This window comes from Fulmarus glacialis, unplaced genomic scaffold, assembly GCF_000690835.1.
Source record: "Fulmarus glacialis isolate BGI_N327 unplaced genomic scaffold, ASM69083v1 scaffold28988, whole genome shotgun sequence".
In the NCBI taxonomy this organism is placed as follows: domain Eukaryota; kingdom Metazoa; phylum Chordata; class Aves; order Procellariiformes; family Procellariidae; genus Fulmarus; species Fulmarus glacialis.
The window spans coordinates 8,428-30,293 of NW_009230592.1; the positions used below are offsets into that span (position 1 = coordinate 8,428).

Genomic DNA, 21,866 nt, shown 5'->3' on the forward strand with positions numbered 1-21,866 from the left:
TGCAGCTTTAGACCAACATAGCCGTAGCAACTGCTATTTCATTATAAGTGAGTACAGTGGTGCTGAAGCTGGTGATGCTGTTCTAGTTTATCCCATTCTAAATTTAACCGATTGTAAAATCTGCAACAGAAATTATTAGAGTGAAGTAGCTGTTTTGCTGCGATGAGGGCTTTAATTTTGCAATACACTAAGTGGAGAGAGGCTGTTGTGTCTTAATGGAACACCGTCAAAACTGGGGTGGAGAGGAGTGCAGGTGTGTGCAACCCTCCACTTAGGTACTGTGCACCATGGGACACCCCTTCTTCATGTGAGATGTTGGGTTTTGCAGTATCTTCTGTATTAGCATAATACTATGTCATCTTTTTCTTTTTATTCAGAATGGCTTCTATTCTGCACAAACACTTGGATAGCTATCATGTATTACAGTTGGTAAAGTTAACACAGTACTTGGTGGTGTTGCGTTGCCACAATCTGGAGCTCTTTGCCAAACTAAAAATATTACTATTTGGGTAAGTGTGTATTCTTGGAAATATAGCTATTTAAGTATTAAACAGTTGTCTACTTAGTATTTTAAATAAGAAGCTAATATGTTAAATTGTTTTGTTTCCATAAAATATGAAGAAGTAACAAACTGTTAAAAATATTTGGTTCTATTAACATGTAAATTGGAGGATAGGAAGTGGATATTGTCTTGACTGTAGACTGAATGGTACCTGCTAATAGATATGATGTCTTTTAAAAATAGATTTTTTTGCCCCTCACCCCTTGGCTGCTGCAATATAATGACATTGAACAGGAAATTTTGATTGGTACTTTATAGGAAGGGTAGGTATTAATGTCATCTTTAATGTTTGGAGAAACAAGTAATGAAAAATATACAGTAAGAATGCCACGGTTGGGACAAGTGAAAGTGTGAAGCAGAAGTACTCTTCTTTTGATTGAAGAACTGTCTAGTTAGTTCTCAGGCTTGTCCAGTTGCAACATAGAAAGGGAAATCGTTTCTGGAATTGCGGGAGAAGAGACCTGCCACTGTTGCTTCCATTGCTCAGCCTCTGTAGGAATGCAGTGCCCTGGCTGTACATGTTTTTTGTGGATGATGCCTTCATGTTCCTCAGGCGCCTCAGAACCTGGTGTTCCCCAGGACAGAAATGACAGAAATTACCCAGGCCCAGAAACCCACAGACTCCGTTAACAAGGGACCTTCTGCCCTTACTAAGGACTTCTGTGTTTAACAGTAACACTTGAAGTCTCACCAGTTGGCCGAGATGCTCCCTGTCTTCCTCTCTTTTTCAATTTTGAATAAATTAGAAGGAAGAAGTTAATCTCAATGAAAAAAGATGGTAGTCACTAACTGTGTGAATTTCTACCATGTCATTAATATTCTACTTATTTTATATTTGGTGTGCAGCTTTTGACTTTTAAAATAGAATTTTCATGCATGTAATTTATTTGTTTGTTTTTAACATTTGCGCTTTGTCAGTACTGATGGTCTGTTTTTATTTCTCTCTCTCTTCCAGTTTTTTAAAATCTAGTGTCATACCTGCTGATACTGCTGCAATAATTCGTGTTCTGGCCATGCTTCCTTCCTTTCAAGTGGAAGAAATAATTATAAACAAAGCATCAGCAGTTCTGCCTCAATGCAGGCTCCATCAGTTGAGTTGCATTGCTACAGCTCTTGTCAAATGGAATCATTATGACCAGTTGCACTGGCAAAACAGTTCTGAGCTATGTGTAAAGCTTCTGCAAAAACTAAATGACTGTGGATTTCAGAGGCTTCAGAAAGCCAACAACTTAAATCTTCTGTTGGAAGAAATTACACATGTGAATGGAGAGTGGTTTGAAGAAGTCCTCAGTGAGGAAACTATGGCCATGTGTCAGCGCTTGATAGACCAAATAACATGGGGAAATGTATTCCAGTTGTCTTTTTTTCTCATGAAAACAAACCACCGTTGTCCTTCGTTACTTGACAGAATAGCTTCTGTGACTGTTGAAAATATAGACAAGGTATTACAGTTTTTCTTTCTATCTACTGTGTAAGTTACTGAGTAAGAAAGGACAGGTCAGTGGTTAATGTGTTTCAGAGCACGATCCACACAGTGTTTCTAAGAGTTTTCTTCAGTGTACCTGATTTGGAGCTCATCTTTTTCTATGTTCACTCAAAACTGTTTTGCTTTCATGCAAAACTTATTTAAGTAAGTTCTCTTAAATACTTCTCTTTAATTTTCCTTTCTTATTTTATTGTTCGGTCAGTCAGTGTCAGGTCAACCATAAGCCTTTGCGTTCAGCTTTACATTTTACCATCTTAAGTAATTTTTTTTACCCTCTTTACAGTCACGTCACACAGTGTATATTTTTACATTACTCATTCGTGTGGGGATTTCCCCAATAGCCTATCTTTTTGGTCAAAATTACTGTGTTTTCTTGCTATCTTTTTTCTTTTTTTCTTTTTTTTCTCCTTCTCAATCTGGTATTTATATAGATCTTTGATTTTATTCTATGACAGTTTAGTTTCTTTAAGAGCATTTAATGAGAAACCTTTTTAAAAGCTTCTTAAAGTCTAAGTATATGGAAACACTTGGATCATCTACATGAAATAGATTTTAAGTTTTAGCCATAGCTGCATTTTTAATGATTTCTGCATTTTATCTTTTTTAGTATTTTTCTCCAGGAGAAGTTGAAAATAAATTTAAAAAATAGCTCATCTAGTCTTAAATCTCCCAATTCTGAATGAATTGTAAACCCCTTTTTTATTGTAAAGCAATATTAGGATATTTTGCACTGACTGAATTTAGGATGTCTTTTTTTCCAGATCCACCCCTTTGAAATCTATTTTATTCTCTTCCTTTTCTCTGCTCTGAATTATGACCCTCCTGCCAATGAAGAGTTCTTTGAAAGTTGTATCCAACATCTTACTTCTAACTTGAGTAAGTGCATTAGACAAAGATATTCTGATACCAAATAAATGAGTGTCATTGGAAGATATTATTTGTACTGAATAAAAATGGGAATAGAATGGCATTTTTTTTTTTAAGCAAAGAAAAAAGTGTGTCTGTATGTTACTCCTAAACTCTGCCTACTGGGGTTAAACCACAGTTAAACCACAGACAGAGATTCAGTGTATGCTTCTGTGGGGTTTTCTAGCTTCATTTCACCCTTTAAAAATTACTGTTGATAAGGGACTAGCAAGGTATCTTGAGCATAGTAAAAAGCAAGTGAAAATTCTGATTAATTTGCTGTGCTGTTATTGGATAGAATTGTTATGGTGTTCCCCAAGGAATCATCATTTGGGGACAGGATACATTTTGTGATTTGTCACAAATAAATGACTAAGTTGTGAAGGAAATGTGTAGAAACTTTTTTTTTTTTTTTAATTGATGATACAGCCTCACAGAACTGTGAAAATTTGCTGGCTACTGAAATATTGTGGAGTTAACCTTTTTTTAAGACTAACTAGTTTCCTCCTGCAAAGACCTGGCAAGAGTTACCTTATGCATTGGTGCAGTTAGCAGAGGTAGTCCTGCCTGAGCATTCATTTAGTACGTTAAGAGAGAAACTTGAATGATTTGGGAGGACATTGCAAATCCTTTCAACTTTATGTCCTGTGTTAATATGAAATTCTGTTTGCTTTTTAAAGGTTGTTTTGAAACTCACCACTTGGTGCTGCTTGGTCATGTTTTGGCAGTGGCTGGGTATTTTCCTCCAGTTCTGATAAAGAGGATATTTAATATTTCTTTCCTAAGCAAATTGGATGCTCAGCTTGAAGGTAAATATCTAGCTCTCTGTTGAATTTGATTATGTAGCATTTGGCATAAAGTGGAATTGTGGACCTAGATATGACTTGAGAAGTAGAATTACTCTTTAAACAATTCAGTTTTCTGGAAAGACCCCACTATCTAATCTAGTCATTATTTGAGTGCTAAAAGGGAAGGAATGAACAAAAATTTGTGCTTTGTTTTAAAAGTACAGACTTGTATTGCAGGTGAGAAAAGCTCATTTAAGCAAATTTTATAGTCAACTTATTGCAATCAGTATTTAATAATTCTTCAATTTTATTAGAAATAAAATTACGTGAGTGTCGTATTTATTACTAGAAATAGTCATAAAGCTCAAGAAATAATGTGGGATTCTTGTCTGCAAGAAATGAGTCCCACCACTCTCTTCTCTCTAAATAAGAAACTGAGCGTTTGACTGTTTCCTTCCTCTACCTGTACGTTGTTCGCTATCAATGTAGTGTTGCCATTTTGCCTTCAACCACTTCATTAAAAGATAAATGATAGAGCAGAGTTTAAATTGCTCCTTTCTTTTGTCTTGCTGTTATTCTTGATACAGAGCAAAACTGTTACTTTTCATTTTTTCCTCAGGGATTTTGAGAACCTTTCTAAGATTTCACAGCAGTAATTTTATAAATGCCGTAATATACAGATATTTGCATCTCTAGTAAAGAATTGAGAGGTAGTTCAATGCGTTGGATTGTTCACATTTCAGTTCACACCTTTTTATTTTGTTTAACTCAGTCCTGCCTGATACCCTAAAGCAGAGGGTCCGCTCACGCCTCATGAAATTGAACAGAGCAGTCTGTCTGGAATGCCCGGAGTTTCACATCCCTTGGTTTCATGAGCGCTACTGCCAACATGTCTTTCGTTACAGTAAGTAATTTAGGAGAGGAAAAGCTGCCCTTGTTACTAGTAATAGTTTTCAACAGTGTGCTAGACACTTCTTCTAAAACTGTCATGTTAACACTAGCACACAACAGAAGCTCAGAAAAGCGCACCCCACTATCTGCTGAGGATGTGTTCTTGAAAAGTGCAACGACATAGTAGTGCAACAGATTGCAAAGCAGTTTTCCCCAAGAGAATTAATGTAATAGAGATAATTAATGTAATGTAATGTAAAATAAGAAATACAATCTAAGTACACAGAAACACTGTATATGGAGAGGCAGGAAGAGGATCATTAGGATTGTCTTCTGGAGGAAATGGGTCACTTTGATCCCTGCTTCTGAACAAGACTGAACATTTGACTTAAATTTTTCAAGGTGAGCATTTTTGCTGCCTCCCTCCTGAACTCACTGCTGTCATCTTCCTCAGAAGAATCAAGATCCATCAAGGATGAGAGGTGGAGAAGTAGGCTGCCTAGTGGTCAACTGTAGCAGCTCAGATCTTTCAGAATAGTGATCAGTTCACAAAATCCAGCTGATGCAAACTCAGTATCTCCTCTACTAATTCTCATGGAGGAGATCTGCTTTGCTATCCATCGAACTCAGCTGCGTTATCTCTGAGATTGAAGATGTTTAATGGAGCAAGGTATTAAACAATCTATAACAGACAGAGAAGTGACAGATAGTGTGCTGTGCCTGTAATAGATGCAAAATAAGTAAATACTTATTTAAGTGTCTAAGCATGTTTAAAAGCAAACAAAATCCAACGGGTGAAACCTGAAACTAAAGCGTTTGTAGTATGTGAATGGGAAAAATCCTAGGATGGAAAGTCTGGATTTGAAATTCATGCTTAATAGGCACCTGCCACTTTCCACCCAAAAGATGATCACATGGTCTCTGAATGATGATGAAATAACACCAGGGATCTGTGGGAAAGCTTTAATTCAGTAGGCTGGCTGTCAAATATGCAGTGTCACAAAGTGCTATTTTCAAAACTTTGGCTGTGGAAGTTTTGATGTATGAATTCTTTATTTTGTCTTTGTAGGCAGTAGCCGAATAAATCCACTGCGACAGCATGTTCACAGAATGCTGACAGAGATCTTAGGAGGGAGCCATTATGCAAGAATATCTGTTCTCACATCATACTACTATGAAATAGGTGAGAAGTTAATCCTCTAAGGATTATTAAGAAGACCTCTGATACCACTATTATCACCAAAATTAGGAAGCCCCTGGTCATGTGGCTACAAGACACTGCAAAGAAGAAATTGCTGTATAAAATACAGTTTCTAAAAAGTTTTGCATAATATAAATAATGTTGAGTATCTCTAATTATGGTTATCACTTAGTTTTTTCTAGAAGTAAACACTGTACAGATCAAATTCTTTCACTTTTTTTTTGTCAGTAAACAGGTTTGTTGTGTTTTCCTCGCAGATTTTGAGTGTGTTCTGGATGAAAATAAAAAGCCTCTTTCCTATATGGCTCAGAATATACCTTTGGATGATGTGGAGGGAATACACTTGAGACATGACATCAAGGATGAAGGGAGAAAGGCTCTGCCACCAGGAGCTCAAAGGTTAGTACGTCAAATTCTTGCATGTTAGCTCGTCCAAGCTTCCAAGTTTAGATCAAGTTTAGATCAGGTTTTTGATGCGTATGTCCTAAACAGTTGTTGCAACCCCTAGGCTATTTATTTTTCTGTTCCTTCTTCCAAAGCCTTATGAGGTTTAGCCTTCCTAGGTGTGGTGGGTTGACCGCAGCTGGCAACTAAGCTCCCACCCAGTTGCTTGCTCGCTCCCCTGCAGTGTGATGGGGGAGAGAATCTGGAGGGCAAAAGCGAGGGAAAAAACCTCCTGGGTTGCAATTGAGACAGTTTAATAAGTGAAGAGAAGAAAGAAGAAAAAAAAACAAAAACAAAAAGGTAAAAAAAAAAATTCATGCGAATGCAGTCACTCACCACCAGCAGACCAATGCTGGAGCAATGGCTACTTTGGAAAAACTCCCCCGTTTTATTGCTGAGCATGATGTTATATGGTGCGGAATATCGCTTTCGCCAGTTGAGGTTCCAGCCGTGTCCCCTCCCAACTTCTTGCCAACGCCAGCCTATACACTGTGGGTGCAGAGCGAGAAACAGAGAAGGCCCTGATGCTGTGCAAGCACTCTTCAGCAATAGCCAAAATACTGGTGTATTATCAACATTGTTTTGGTCACAGATCCAAAACAGAGCAGCATACGGGCTGCTGTGAAGAAAAGTAACTCCATCCCAGCCAGATCTAGGACACTAGGGCAGACAGGGCATTCTTGAAATGTGTTTCATGAGATTGGAGTACTGTTTTCCTCCCACCTCTTCAAATGTAAGCCTTGAAAATGCTGGTTAGCTGTTTTTGCCATTTGAACAAAAACAGATGCAGGGAGGAAATGCTTTTTCTAAATCATGTGAAGTTCAAGTATCTCTAGATAAATATGAGGAAAATGTTTTGTTTAGTTTCAGGGAGTTGTTTAATTTTCTTTTTCTATGAATTGTCAGGTTTATCTGGTAATAGTCTTGCTAACTATCAATACTGAACTAGAAACACCACTTCTCGCTATTCAGGTAGGACCTGAAAGTAAATGCACATTTTTATTGTTTGCAGAATTGCTTTGGAATTTCTTGATTCAAAAGACTTTAGCAAAGATTCACGTCACCTGAAAGGAGAACCTGCAGTGAAAAAACGACACCTGGAAATGACCTGAAAGTAAATGCACATTTTTATTGTTTGCAGAATTGCTTTGGAATTTCTTGATTCAAAAGACTTTAGCAAAGATTCACGTCACCTGAAAGGAGAACCTGCAGTGAAAAAACGACACCTGGAAATGCTGGGGTACCGGGTAGTTCAGGTGAGCAATCAACAACATTTTATGTCCTTTCTGAGTTGTATCAATAGTGCAGATTGATACATTTTCCTTGCAATAGATTTAAAGGTAGTTTTAATAGTTTAAAGTACCTACTGGGTGAGAGCAATTTTTGTATTTGGGGGGGAAATTCCAAGCTGTTCTCAAGATGATGTAAGGATTTCATAGAACTTGCACCTTCTCTGACACTGGCTGCAGCAAAACTGAAGTCAAAAGATCTGTCTTACCTTACTGCAGGCAAACTAGCAATCTCGACGTAGCTTGATTAAAGGAGAAAAAGTGAAACGAGAGTTTCATTTCAATTCACCAAAGATTTCCACACTAGAAAAAGATTGAACATACCCTCCTTGAGTGATAGAGAGACAGTTACAGCAGCTGCAAGATGGGATATGAATGCTGTCTGTCTGCTGCAGTGATAGTGCTGTGACAGGGAAGACTAGTGGCCAGAGATAATTCACAGCCTAGACCAGCATAGAAATATTTGGGTAATAGAGGCTCATGAATGCAGATTCTCCTATATATATAATTACTTACCTACTCTAATTTTAACTAGAATCCTTCTTTAAGCTTAAGTTTGGGGTTGTTTTTTAACAGGATAATAATCCTTTCTCATATTGCCCTGACAGTAAATGTTACACTACTGATACACTGTCCCAGTTTGGTACATTAACATTACAAACTACAGTAACCTGGGATTTTTCTCTTGATTTGGGTTTCAAAAGGTGGGAGATGGTGTAATGGAGTTGTCATAGCCATAAAGTGTGGGTATCTGCTTTACATCTCTGCAACTATGCTGCTTTTTGGAAGCAAACTGACTATACTTACATGAAGCAGAATCTTACACTGAGAAATTAATCTTTTCAGTATTAGAATAAGCCTAGCTTTTAGAAGGACACAGGTGATAAAATAGCTTCAAGTGGACAACAACAGATATCAGAGAGCCTTTTCTTTGCTGTAAGATGGTATGTGGCTTATATCAATGTTAACACTCAGTTTGTATGATTCTGTTCTACAGATTCCTCACTTTGAATGGAATTCTATGGTTCTGTCAACAAAAGGTGAACAGCTAGAATTTCTGAGAAGGCATCTATATGGAATACAGTGATGTCAGACATGCAGTCAAAAGTACTTTTTACAGAAACACTTTATGTACCATTAAACTTCTTGTAATCCTGGAATTCTTAGTTTGAAAAATCTCTTTAGCTGTGAGTCAGCTGGACCAAGGCTTGCCATGGGCATCAGGTGTCAAGAGATTTAATCCTCAATTTGTTAGGGATTGTAAAAGGCAGGTCACAATGAGCCATGAAGATGTGATAAGGATGCTTAAAATCTCCCATTATCTGGGAGCTATTCTTCAAGTAAATGAATCTGTGACAGTTTTGCCATAAAATTACATTATTATCTCCTAAATAAATAGCACAGAGGCTTAGCCAGACATAAAAGTATCCAAAGAAAAAGTTGGAAATACTCTTGACTATGAGAGAGGAGGCAGCAGATGTACTGGAAACTATGTCTGTCCTCCAGCATGTGACAGAATGAGCAATGGGGATCGAACAGTATCTGTACTATGAAACCAAGAAACCGAAATGCAGATTTACTAAGAATAGGACTGCTGTTACAGCCATTCTGTTTCCGTCTTCCAAAACAGAGGTACTGTGGGTGACTGTGTTGGGGGAGGGTGTCGTGCGGTGAGGAACCTCCAGCTGCTTCTCCTACACTGTGATGTGGCGTGTTTAGAAGTATGGCTTGAGCTTTCTGGAACACCTTCACGTACTTAAAAGGTAGACTAGTTCTAGAGATCTGGCAGCCACCCAGACCTTTGAAACACCTGTACTCCAGTTAAATGCACCTTGGAAGGGATACCTGAAAGATTTATACAAGATAAGGAGAAAATAATGCTTATGTCAGACATAGGCACTTACTAGCAACTGGATAATTAATGAAATTTATTATTATGGCATTATGCATTAGACTAGCCCTTGCTAATAGAAATAAAACAAAAGTAGACAAACCATCTAACCTGCCTGTTCTGTAAATAAGACAGTGTGAAAAAAAGCAAAATTAGGCTGAAAATTGAAACCAAGAATCAGGACCAATAAAAGTCTTCAGAGAGTGACGACCACCTTGGTTACTACTGGTGGTGAAAAGCATTTTTAATTTATTTATCATGATTCAAAAACATCTGCCAATTGGTTCAGGCTTCCTGTGATTGCGCTTAGCCAGGGTTTGTGTCAGGAGGCATAAGATACTGAGACGTAGAAGGAAAAAGTGGAATAGCCAGAAGAATGTTCATTGTAGAGCAGTAACTGTAGACTGGTCATACTTCTGCAAATCAGCCCATTTTCAGAGGCAGCCATGTTGTGACTACAGCTGCCGTTACCTCATGACAACTGCTAGCTGTGCCCATCTCTTTCACACATACGTGTATATGTTTTCTTGCCTTTTTAATAAAAGCAATAGACATTATTTTTACCACTTCCTTTGAAACCTGGCAGAGGTAAGCAACTGCATTTCTGCACTGACCATTATGCACCTGGCTGTCAATTTTTTTTTTTACTACTTAGGAGTAGAAGAAAATTTTTTTGTTGGCTGAATACAAATCAGGGCACTAGTGAAAAGCCAAGAAAAACCGACAGAACTGATCTAAGCTGCAAGGTGCTTTCTTCCTGAGGCAGCCCTCATGTTTGTGGGATGACTGAAAAAACTAGTAGATGATTGTCTGCTTATGGTGTCAAACAGACAAGGGCTCCAAGACGTAGAAGTGCTTTGAGGAAGTGTCACTGAAGGCACAGCACATAGAAAGACTATATGCACATTATACTTCGTATAAAATGGAGAAGACAATCATAAATATAGGTTAGGATCTCAGAAGGTGGGCTACACGTCGGAGGGCTCTTGCATGACCCTGTGTCTGTACAGATGGCCTTCAAGTAGCAACCTTGGAGCGTAAGAAAGGTGGCAGTGGCTGTAGCTGAAGTGATCAGTCATGGGTGGTCATGTGTTTGAGCTGAGCCCTGCTTTTCAGGTAGCCGGCAGTCACTTTGTGCCAAGCCAGGTATCTTCAAGTTATATATGGATAAAGTTATGAGTATTCACAATGGGAAGAGGATTAAAACTTGCTATGAGTGGATTCAGAAAAGGCATCTAAGAAAAGCAAAATAAAAGAGTATTTCAGTAAAAAGTGCTGCTTTTGGTCCTTTGCAGTCATTCTTTCTAAATTAAATCAGCAAGTGTTAGAGCAGATGGGCTGATGTAAACCAGTGATTTAACTGGAGCCAATGAAAAGATGCTAAGAACAGCTGAAGATTTGGGTACTAAAGGGGAAAACAGAAAAGATGTCCCACAGATTAAATACTGGTGTACAGTAACGTACTGAAATGAGCTATGATGGCTGTGCCTTCGCCATATGTTTGCCTCCGTCTCCTAGGAAGGCAAAGCAAGGGGTCATTTGATAGTTGGAATTGCTATTCGGTGAGGTGTGATGGGCTTCTTTTCCAGTTTTCCTGCTATATCAGTTGTAATTAGATTTAGAGTTATGACATCCTTTAGATTTATGACACCCTCTTCACTCAGTGGAGAAATCCTTTGAAGAGATACTCTATAAAAATGGTGGGCATGCTCTACTTTAAGAAAACTGTGTGCTCTGTTTTGGGCAAAGGCTGTACTAAGAATGTGTCCTGTCAATATGATGATGAGCTGATCACTAAAAGAGACACCATCAAGTGATACTTTTATAGTTTTAAAAACAAAGTTTAATTGTTAAAAGTCTCAACATCAAAATGCATCAACTCTTTATTAGATGGAAAAGTCCTCTCTGCTATAGGTATTTGCTAATGATCAATTCTTCTAGGACTTTTTCATGAATGCTTGTTAATGGCCTCAGATCTCTGAGAAAAGCTTCCATAAAATATTTGCTTTGGAAATAAATATAAAAGCATAAAAAAGTGGAAAATCCTTGTTACCAGAAGCCTAAACATAGTAGGTGAAACAGCAGAGCTATTAACCTTGTGAACTTCTCTCTCTTTCCTCATGTCTGGCTATTAGTACAGCTTTGGCTGAGACTGGCATTTCTTAGGCCACTTTTGTTTTCAATATGCACTTCAATTCCAGGCTAAATTATTTTTAGAAGGCTCTAATGAAAATATTTCAAGACATGGCTGAAGAATGCAGGATTTACATACATTGCTGAAGGGGGAAATCAGGCTGTACAAGCAGCCAGTTAAAATAAAATTACCTACCTACTAGTTGTATTTAACTTAAAAATTAATTTATGGGCATTGTTTGGAGTATAAGCCACCAATATCCTGGATTGTCTGAGTGTAAGGAAGTCTAACTAGTTTTATTGGCAATTTCACAGAGTGAAAAATGGAGTTCTCTCTGAAATCTTCATTTATTCTAATCAACATCAATTAGAATTCTTCAGCATTTTAAATGCTGGCAAAAATTCAGTTGTTGGTTAGGTAGTAAATATCTTAAGACTTGGACAGACGGATGAACTGTTTACCAGCTAACAGTATAACTAGTATGCTGCTACAAAACTCTGTACAATTTGGGGACATTTTCATGCAACAAAACCAGAAGAGCCTATCGAAACTCCCTCACCGTATCACATCTTCCAGCATTTTATTTACAGTTTTGATAACTTGAAGAGGTTTAAGCGTGTAGCCAGGCAGGAGGCTCCAGTAGCGTATCGGATCTCTTTCAGTATGCCAATCCATTCCTTCTTTTCATCATCATACCTGCATTTAACAAAATAAGGTCAGAACATAGCTTCTTAAAATTTGAGTTTGATGCTTCATCACACATACATGAAAAGGAGGATAGTCCATGTGTTGCAAAAGCTTGTAGCAACCATGTCCTGAAGGATGCCACAAAAGGGCTGCTTTTGTCCTCCAGAACAGAACAGAAAGATGTTCTTGCACATGTGGGTTCTCCTTTTCCTGGTCCCTAAAGATTGTTGCTGGCCTGTGTCATACTTTTAATTATTCCTATAAAAGCTTCCTCCTTGTCTTAAGTATCCCTTTTATCCTGGGAATCCTTCCTATCCTTCTGCCAGTTAAAACTCCTGAATTTACTTTAGCAACTGAAGAGTCACAGCAAAGATGTGATGTTTCATCACTGCTACCGTGATTTAGATTAAAAAAAAATCTAGGAGATAGGGATTTCTGATTCTCTGGGAGCAATTACTCATTTGACTATTAACACATGAATATGCACAAACCTCTGTATATACAGGCTTTTCTGCGTAAGAATGTCACGAAACAGAGAATGTTTTTATGGTACACTTACAAGGCTAAACCTGCCAAGAGATATGGCAACTTACTCTTTAAAAGAGTAAAAAAATCTGAAGATCATGGCTCAGACTGTTCAAATTATTAGTAGGTAGAAGTAGTCATTAGATCCAAGTCTCATGTTTATTTGTTACTTTCTTCTGACAAATATTTCTGTCAACAAGTGCTTTACAACCTGTGCCATGATTCATTTCCAGAGTTAAACAGAAAGCTAATTTTACTCTCCAGTGTCTACAAACCTCAATTTTTGATACAGCTTTCCACCAGGAAAGGTGATTAAAATCAAACTTACTTCCATATGTCAGTGACTTCACTGGGTGCAAATTCTTTAGATTCAAGCTGAATCATTGCAAAGCCTCCAATAGCATACAAAGCTCCGCTTAAGGTGACTAAACTGATGGAACTTCTCTCTTGGGGAAATTCAGGCATAATCTCCCACCTAAAGGTAAAAGAAAAAACCCAAGTTAAACAAACACATGAGAAATGTTCTAAACTGAATGCTCTGGATGACATAAATTCAGGTACCAAGGCCTGCTTGAATGAATGGGTTAGTAAAAGGAAAAAATTCTGAGATTTATCAGCAGTGAGTTTCAGTGTCTCCATCCCCACAGGGACTTCCTGCAAGTCTTAAGTGATGCAATTACACTGTGATGACATCTCTTCCCAGAGACCACTTCTTAAAGGTCAGCTGGTCTCATCATCAGTAATATGTTTTATACAGATGTTTTGTTCCCCAGCTACTCTCATTTTTTCCCTATAGTTTCCAAAATGCATATTCATTTCAAGTGGCATTGACATAATCATTTGACTAAAAAAAAAAAGTCACAGGAGCTCATTAGCATAATTTCAAATTTTCTGCCAATTCACACCTATGAACATATAAAACATACGGACGTCCCACTTCTGGATAATGTCAACATCAAAACTAATAGGCTAATTTGTCTCTCTCGCTTGTGTGACTTGACAGTAACAAAACAGAGTAAACCAAGACGAGATTTTTCAGACCACAAGCTGCACGTGTTTCTGAACAATGGAAAAGCAGAATGTGCCAAACATCATGGTAACAAAATGACCTTTACTTTCCTTTGCTTTCTATAGGAGGTGTAAAGTCCAAAGTTCCCTCATAGAATTACTTCTTGCATAATTCACATTTGTATTGTTAAATTTTATAAGCAAGTCTCTTTGGGATAGCATACATTTAAGTTAAAGCTTTTGTTTTGAGGTTGATGGCTGCAATGCCACCTGTCAGTGAAGACAGCACAGCCAATTGTGTTTATATACAATAGAAGTGTTTATTAATAAAATAAAGGTGTATCCAGGACCACTTACAAGTTTGAGCTATCACAATAAAGCTTTACTAATAATAAAATATTATTTTAAATGAAAGTTTATAAATAAGATGATAGGAAGGAAAAGTAACAAAAGCAACAAAAAGGAAAATTAAGAGGAGAAAGACACAGATACAGAGCATATATACTCCTGGAAAATCATAAACATTTAAGGGATGTTGACTGCAAAAGATTCTGGCTGTGAAGAAGAACTTCCTGGAGTCTTCATAGTCAGTCTTCCTGGAGTTTTTGTATTAAATAAATATTTTTTATATTAAATAAATAAGCAGAATTATCTGCCTGTCGCTAACTAGTGGTAAATGTATTTGCTGACAAGGTAAGTGAACGGCAAGGCATCACAAGGCCAGGTACCTGAAGGACATGCAGCTAGTCCTATTCAGGCACCTGATTTCTCTTGCTGGGGTTTCATGTTTAGTGCCAGTGCTGTTTCAACTAGATTGCACGGCTCTTGCCCATCTCTCCCACTTCTCCCCTATTATGCCAGCACACCTGTTTACGTGGCTGCGTGGTCAACAAAATTGGGACAGTAATCAGAGTTTAAAAAAAAAAAAAAAAAAAATTGGTCAGGAAGGGTGGGCTATTTTCGCTACATGAGCTCTCTGATCATGTTTGCAATGTAGCATAGAAAATGCGTGTGGGGGCAGGAAAAATGGCCGGAGATACGGGCTCTTTAAGCTGCTGCTGCTGTTGTTGCTAGAGATGTGAATGTAGACCAGGTGTCTCAGTGGGAGTTTAGGCACCTGAACACCTTTGTGACTCTTATCTCAGAGCTCCTGAAAGCCTAGATGATAAAACACTCGCTTAAAAATAGCTTGAATATTGCACTCACTTATTGGTGGTCAGATCAAAAGCTTCAACAGATGCAGTAAGGCCTTCTTCAGTGACACCACCTGCAATGACAATCTTGCCCTTATGGATAGCCGTTCCAAACATTGAGCGAGCCACTTTCATTGGAGCCAGGTCTCTCCAGTCTCCTTTCTTTGGATTGTATACAAATAGTCTATTAGTGCATTTCCTGGGGAGGAAAAAGAAAAGCTGTGATCATTTCTAATGAACTCTTGGCTTGTTCCAAGTGAGACCTAGTTGAGGTGGATTGTGTGGGTTTATGTATAACACCTCTTTCCTCTCCGTGAGATCCTTTCTTGTATCTAATCTGGGAATCTTTGCATGGCTACAAAGCACTAATCACATCCATAGAACTAAATCCAATGTTAAATGCTGCTTATTCAGGGCAGCAATTTCACTGTACGATATAGGAGAAAGACAACGTCCTTTCCCAGCGTATTCTATTCAGTTGGGTTTGTGGAGGAATGTATGTCAAAGGTTATAAAAGAAAGCTTATGCTGCTGTTTTGGCTGATTTGACAAGCTTGTGTCTTAAATGTCCCCTATACAAACACTGAAAAATTACCACCACATGCTCAGTGTGAGTGAAAACTTCAATTTTCCTAATGTTATACCCATTAAGGTATAACAGGCATCACAGGTGAGAAAATTGCAAAAACTGACAGAGTAATTCCATGGCACCTAAGTATTTCTATCTGGAAGGAAATAACACTTTCAGTGAGGGTCCTCATAGCTGTATATACTAATGTGTCTGCAATGTAATTAAAATTTGCCTTGGAAGTGAGTACGATCATTAAAATAACTAGTTGGGATTACAATTTATACGCAATTTTACCTTATCATGAAAAAGATATCTTATATACCATAATGTGTTCCCCTCTGCCAAATTGTTAGCAACCTTAATCCAGAGATGTAAAAAAGGGAAACCCTGATTTCTGAGTGAGAGGACATATAATCTACAAAGGACCAACCAAATAATGTTATAAATTGTCACGAAAAGACTTAGAGACTCACTTATCATCAGTTTTTCCTCCAAGACAATATATCAATCCATTGTTTGAGACAGTAGCATGGCCATATACTTTGATGGGTAGTTTTTTGATCTCACCCCATTTCATTGCCCTGGAACAAGAAGAATATCACCGTTAGGCTCTTTCAACTAACAATGGGCTATTTACATGTCCTCAGTGGGCATAATTAAGTTTCAAACATACACAGGATCATAGCACAATACTGAATCTAGAGACTCCTCAGTCCGAAGGTCCTTGCCTGCAATTACATAGATCTTGCTGTCTGACTCTCCCAGCCCGAAGAGACACCTGGCTGATGGCAGTGGAGGAAGGGCAACCCACTCACCAGCGATGCTATCCAGCTGAAAGAGCATCAGAACAGGAAGTGTTAGGAAAGGCAAATAGTAAAAATTCACACAACGAACATTGTTCCACAAAATTAATCTAATTGCACTCAGTGTCTCTCAACAGCTCATCTGCTTGCCTGAACAATCTACCCTTCCCTCAGTGCAGCTAATGCATGATGACTTCTACCCACCCATGCTTCATGGTGCTGAGATGTAGCAGTCAATGCCACACAGCTCTCTTTGCATCTGCCCACCCTCACTCATCCTCACAGAGTTTCTTTGCCTCTTTATTAAGCTCCTCTTCCTTGTTTGAAGGTCCCTGCACTCTCTGGGTTCCCTATCACATGTTGGAAAGAACAAATTCTTCTTCTTCCTGCCTGAAGGGAGTAGACACTCCTGCCATTCCACACCTATACATTTAGCCATTTGTGCTCATCGCCACAATGAGAGATGCCAGATATCCTCACACCGTTCGTCTTAATGATCAGGAAATATTACATGGCAAATGGCACAGATGTTTCTTCTGCAATCCCTAGAGCAAAAGAGGTGGTATTTCATCACAAATACCCTCAAAAGCTCCTGAGATCTCTGAAGGCACAATGAATAAAGACTTCACTCCTAAGCAAAAAAGGCAGGCAGTGCAGCTCCATTGGCAATAATATCGATGTCATCCCTACAGAAGTAGTCCCATGGCTGTCTCAATTCACATCCAGTACACTGAAAACACCTAAGGAGAAGCAGCAGAAGGAGGACAGAAGAAAAAAAAACCAAACAAACGAAAACAATATTTTCCTAGAACTGTGGTGCTTAATTTTTGTTTTGATCTGGGAACTTACAGTTGAACCTGAATGCTCTCTAACATTCAAAAAGAGTATCTTCTCTCTTCTGTTGCATATAGATTTGCTTCACGATGTACAGGACGGGAAGGTAAAATGTAAGTTTGCATGAGTATAAAGGCATTTGATAGAAAGCAAGAGAAAGTTCAGTCAAAGTAATCAGATCCGGGTTTAGCGCAGTGACATCCTTTTTCCAGAAGTATGTTCCACAGTCAAGGTCTCCATGCTAAAATGCGTCTCCCAAATTTAAGACCACCCCTACTGGACAGGAAGTTTTATTGCAACAGTGAAATTTAGTTCATGGACACGGATTGCCCCAGTAGCTGGATCTGTGTGGCGTAATGAGGAGAAGACGTACTCATCACAGATCACAGCATGCTTAGTGAATCAGTCTTGAAGACGACATATCTACTGATGATAGGACATAAACTAGTCATGCATTTTTGAGCCAGTGGCAGCCTTGTGTTCTCCTGGGTTGCTAGCTACCAAACCAAATGGTAACAGGTCCTTCACTGGTGGGGAAAGGGAGATCAGTAAGTGAAAATTGGTTTGGCACCACATTAACATTTTAGAGGGAACAACAGCCACATGGGTAACGCAGACAGTATTTTAACTATAGGCAGTTGCAGCAGCAAGCAAAATTAAAGATGACAAGCGAGAGAGGAGGACTTCAGGAAATGGATGTAGACATATAAAGTAGGATTCTGAAAACTTCATCAATTTTTAATATCAGTCTTGAGGTTTAGTTTTTCAGAGGCCCCTTTCTAGTAGCCTGAGACTTAGACTGTTCAGTTCTACATTATATACATTATGACATCAACACATTTCTATTAGAAGAATATTTCTGTAACAAGTTTTGCACTTCAGTGATTAGTGTTTTACATCTACATAAGGAAATGAAACAGTGCTAATCCCTCTAGCAAACTAAGACTTCCCTCTCATAGATACAACAAATGCCTGAAACCAACTCTTTCATTATGTGTGAAGTCACAGTGAGCCATACTCCTATAAACACTTAATATTTGCACTTTTTAATATCTGAAGGCTTTAAAATTCTATCACTGCTTATCACTCTGCTTCATTTTATATTGAAACAGGACCTACTTTCACTCTTCTAGGCCAATGTGCCTAAAGACAGGACATGGCCAGCAGCATATTGCATAATTCATCATGAGATAGATGATAGTTTAAATATCCCCCAAAGCATATGGCCAGGTAGCTAAAAACACAACAGAATTAGTTTATGGTGTAAGCATGCCAAATTGTATTTTTGCTAATTTTTCTGAAATACGTTGTGAAGTTACAGTTTGTATTAATCAGCCTTATATTTATACAGATTTACAAAGATATAAAATTACACTCTCGGTTGAAACATGGTATTTAGTGTACTGACGTTGACAGTTTGCCAAGAAAACAACCTTCTACCTCTACATTACTTATTTTAGAACACCCTTAGGTTTTCAAATGTAGACGTGACAAAAGGACTTCTGGAATTTTAGTGACAAAAGTGGCATTTAAAATATGCACATTACTGCTGTCAAAAAATATTTCAGATGCAAAAAAAGAAAGACAGCTCATTAGACCTAAAGCAGCTAAGCACTCAACTTTCATGGAAGTTAACAGAAATTCACAAAATATTTTACAAAAATATTATTAGGCTTAAATTTAGGCATCTGTACCATGAAAAATCTGGGCCTTAAACAATGAAAGCCGGTGCCTAGATATAATATACTAATCCTTTTAATCTTTTCTGAGATCTCACCAGGGGCTTGATCTTGAAAGAGGAGATGCAAGTCCCTTGGTTTCATTGATCTCTCTGAGACAGGAATAGCTCTCCATCGACCGTACAGAGACACTAGACAACTCACTTGCATAGACTCAGAATACTTTTCAGTAACTCTTATATGCACCTATTATTGCACCAACAATTATAAAGCTTATACCTGGAAGAAGTATGACTGGAAAGGCTGATCCTTGTTCTCCTCTTCCACATACAGTCCTCCAACAATGTAGACCTGATTTTGTTTGGTGACTATACTGGAATGATTTCTGGGAATCTGTTCTGCCAGGGCTGCTAGGTAGCATTCGTTTTCAAGAGGATCATAAGCTACTGCAGCAGTGTCATTAACCAGAAGAATTAGGTCTTTGACAAACATGCCGTGCCTGGGAAGGTCATTTAGGTAGCCAGGCAGTAAATCTTCATCTCCTACATCGCCATTCACCTCCCCTTTGGTTGACTTTTCTGTACTTTTGCTAGAGTCAGGCAGTTTTCCAGCAAAAGCATCCTTAACAATCTTTACTTTTTTCTGAAGGTCTGAGTTGCTTTTAATTATATCATCCTTCTCAACATGTTCTTTGAAATATTTTTCTGGCATAAGACGAAAACGTATGCAGTCAAAAATTTCCCCCAGGCTCTTTACTCTGTTCTCCTTGTCTGTTCGGACCCATCTCATTACTGCTTCAAATACCAGTTCTTCCTTCTCTACATTTAAGCTGTCAGGTGAAATAACTGAAATAAGTTCATGCGGGGCAAGCTGCATGAAGTCCTCTTCTTTGCAGATCTGCACAAAATGATCTGAAACAAAATCACGGGCAGAAAATGCAAGTCTTGGGCAATCAAGCAGAACACCTAATCGAAGGATGGCCAGACAGTTACCAACAGCAAGCCTCTTCTGAAGATAGGAGACGCACACAGTGAATACAGAAGGGATCTGAAAGCGACTGGCCAAAGCAAAAATATCTTGCACGTTAGAATCATTCAGATCAATACTTGCTGAATAAAGGTATTTGACAATCATATCCAGGATGTTGGGGTCAACATTATCTAGAACTACCTCCTTCTTTTTCTCTTCATTTTGCTCGGATAAGAAATACTCACGAAAATAAGGGCTACATGCCGACAGAATCAATCTGTGGCAAGGCAGGCTTCTGTCACCAGCTTTTAGAGAGCAATCTATAAACTTTTTCTCTTCAAGGAGTTCCTTGAGGCCATCCTGAAGAAGGGTGGATTGGTAAAGTCTGAGCTCTTCAGTGAGTTCCCTTTGGGAATCCATTTCGCAAATACTTGGGAAAGGGGAGGGAGCAGAAAGCTTTAGCTGTTGTCTGCCCAAAGGTCTGTCTGTAAAAAGGACAGACCAATGTGCTTTGCCCTGCCTGAGGCCTCTGCAACTTAATCTCGCTAGCTAAATATAGGTACATACTCTTACAGGTCGGAATTTAGGATGGATGGTTTGGAAAAAAAGAGTTGCTCTCGCAGCTGTCAAAGACTGAAAGAAGCAACTGTTGCTTTTAGTCACTATGGTCAGGTTTTGCCATCATTCTCCACATTGAATCAATAAGATTAGGTGCGATGTAAGAAATTATTTGACATGAGTAAGGACAGCACAATCTGACCCTCAGTGAGACAGATATGAGCAACATTGTAAATATACATGTTACCAAATATTCTGAAATAGAAATATTATTAATCAAGTTGTTAGCTGCAACTACTGTTCGCTTTTTTAGAGTTGCTTAATACATCTCATTGCTGCAGTCATAAAGATATTAAAAAACTCCAGAACTTTGCATCAATTATCTATGCTCGAAGATTATTTTTTTTACATACACATATCACATCTGCAATCTCTTCAGATATTAAGACTTTGAAATTAATTTTGAGCTTCTTCTTAATATCCATTTGGTTGTATTTATTTGTAAACAAAACCCTACTGTTTAGACATAAAATATACATTATTCAGGTAAAGTTCTGCTTTTAAAAATAATTTAAAATGAAGTCTGTACCCCCCCTTAATAAACACCATTCTTCATTTCAGATAACCTGTAGACATGATCAATCCTTTTAAATTCGACTGTACTAGAAATGGTGTTAACTGCTGTTAAACTAAACCAAAAACAGTACATAGGAAAGGTAGAACAGAGAATGAAAAACATGTAATCCACCATATTAACATTATTTAATGGATGTGTAATTTCAAAACCCTACAAAATTCTGAATTTAAACTACAAAAGCCCCAAATCAGACAAGTAGTTTGAAAAGTGAATTTAGAATTATGCATATATGTTGAAGATTTCACAATTTAGACTGGGAACATTGAAATTTTTATTAAAGGTGGTAATACAGTTCCAAAGCAAATTTGAAATTTTAAGTTGTTTAATGTACCTTAGATGAAGGACTGTATTTTGCCCATACAGAGAATGCTTTTTATCCATATGGTAAAATGTTCTTTGAATATAATGGAAACAGGATCAAAACACAACTATTTGAACGCAAGATCTACAATGAGGTATAACATTTTTTGAAATCATGATTGCTTTTCAATATAGGTAGTATTTCATTAAAATATACACCTGAAAGATTTTCTACAAACACCACAATTATATTCACACCACAGTTACTTTACTATAACAGCTGCTAAAACAACAGCTGAGAGGAGAGCTCATTTGACTTTTTCTACTTATAGAAAATAGCGCAGAGGTCTTATCTCACTAGAAAACGTAACAGCTGCATCTTCCTTTAAACAATAAATGACTCATTTCTCTCTAACACATAACATCATAAAGGTCTAATGACTCAGCCACAGAAGCTATTTGTGTGTGCACTTTTTTCTAGATCATTCCTTAAAAAAAGTGCTCTGGCCAA

The 21,866-nt window shown here is 38.0% G+C and overlaps 2 protein-coding genes across 2 annotated transcripts in view; one reads left to right on the forward strand and one right to left on the reverse strand.

Annotated features, from left to right (window-relative positions):
- FASTKD1 (FAST kinase domains 1) overlaps positions 1-8,654 on the forward strand; it is a 14,184-nt gene extending 5,530 nt beyond the window's left edge. Inside the window, exons 6-14 of the mRNA XM_009584300.1 lie at positions 378-509; positions 1,518-2,004; positions 2,810-2,924; positions 3,635-3,763; positions 4,515-4,646; positions 5,703-5,816; positions 6,092-6,233; positions 7,420-7,534; positions 8,565-8,654. Of these exons, the coding sequence (XP_009582595.1) occupies positions 378-509; positions 1,518-2,004; positions 2,810-2,924; positions 3,635-3,763; positions 4,515-4,646; positions 5,703-5,816; positions 6,092-6,233; positions 7,420-7,534; positions 8,565-8,654 (1,456 nt within the window). The remainder of the gene's footprint in view (positions 1-377; positions 510-1,517; positions 2,005-2,809; positions 2,925-3,634; positions 3,764-4,514; positions 4,647-5,702; positions 5,817-6,091; positions 6,234-7,419; positions 7,535-8,564) is intronic.
- Positions 8,655-12,162: 3,508 nt separating this feature from the next.
- On the reverse strand, positions 12,163-20,425 carry KLHL41 (kelch-like family member 41). The gene is made up of 6 exons (XM_009584302.1): positions 19,171-20,425; positions 16,249-16,406; positions 16,049-16,156; positions 15,019-15,204; positions 13,133-13,279; positions 12,163-12,288 (listed from the first exon to the last, which is right to left on the reverse strand). The coding sequence occupies exons 1-6, from the start codon at positions 20,278-20,280 to the stop codon at positions 12,177-12,179; spliced, it is 1,821 nt and encodes a 606-aa protein (XP_009582597.1). The 5' UTR covers positions 20,281-20,425; the 3' UTR covers positions 12,163-12,176.
- Positions 20,426-21,866: the final 1,441 nt, after the last annotated feature.

Excerpts from the sequence above, each read along its gene's own strand:
- KLHL41 (XM_009584302.1), bottom strand. The coding sequence starts at position 20,280 with ATGGATTCCCAAAGGGAACTCACTGAAGAGCTCAGACTTTACCAATCC. Across the intron at positions 16,407-19,170 it reads TCCAGTCATACTTCTTCCAG|CTGGATAGCATCGCTGGTGA; the intron begins GTATAAGCTTTA and ends ATGCTCTTTCAG. Across the intron at positions 15,205-16,048 it reads GGAGGAAAAACTGATGATAA|GAAATGCACTAATAGACTAT; the intron begins GTGAGTCTCTAA and ends TTTCCTCCCCAG.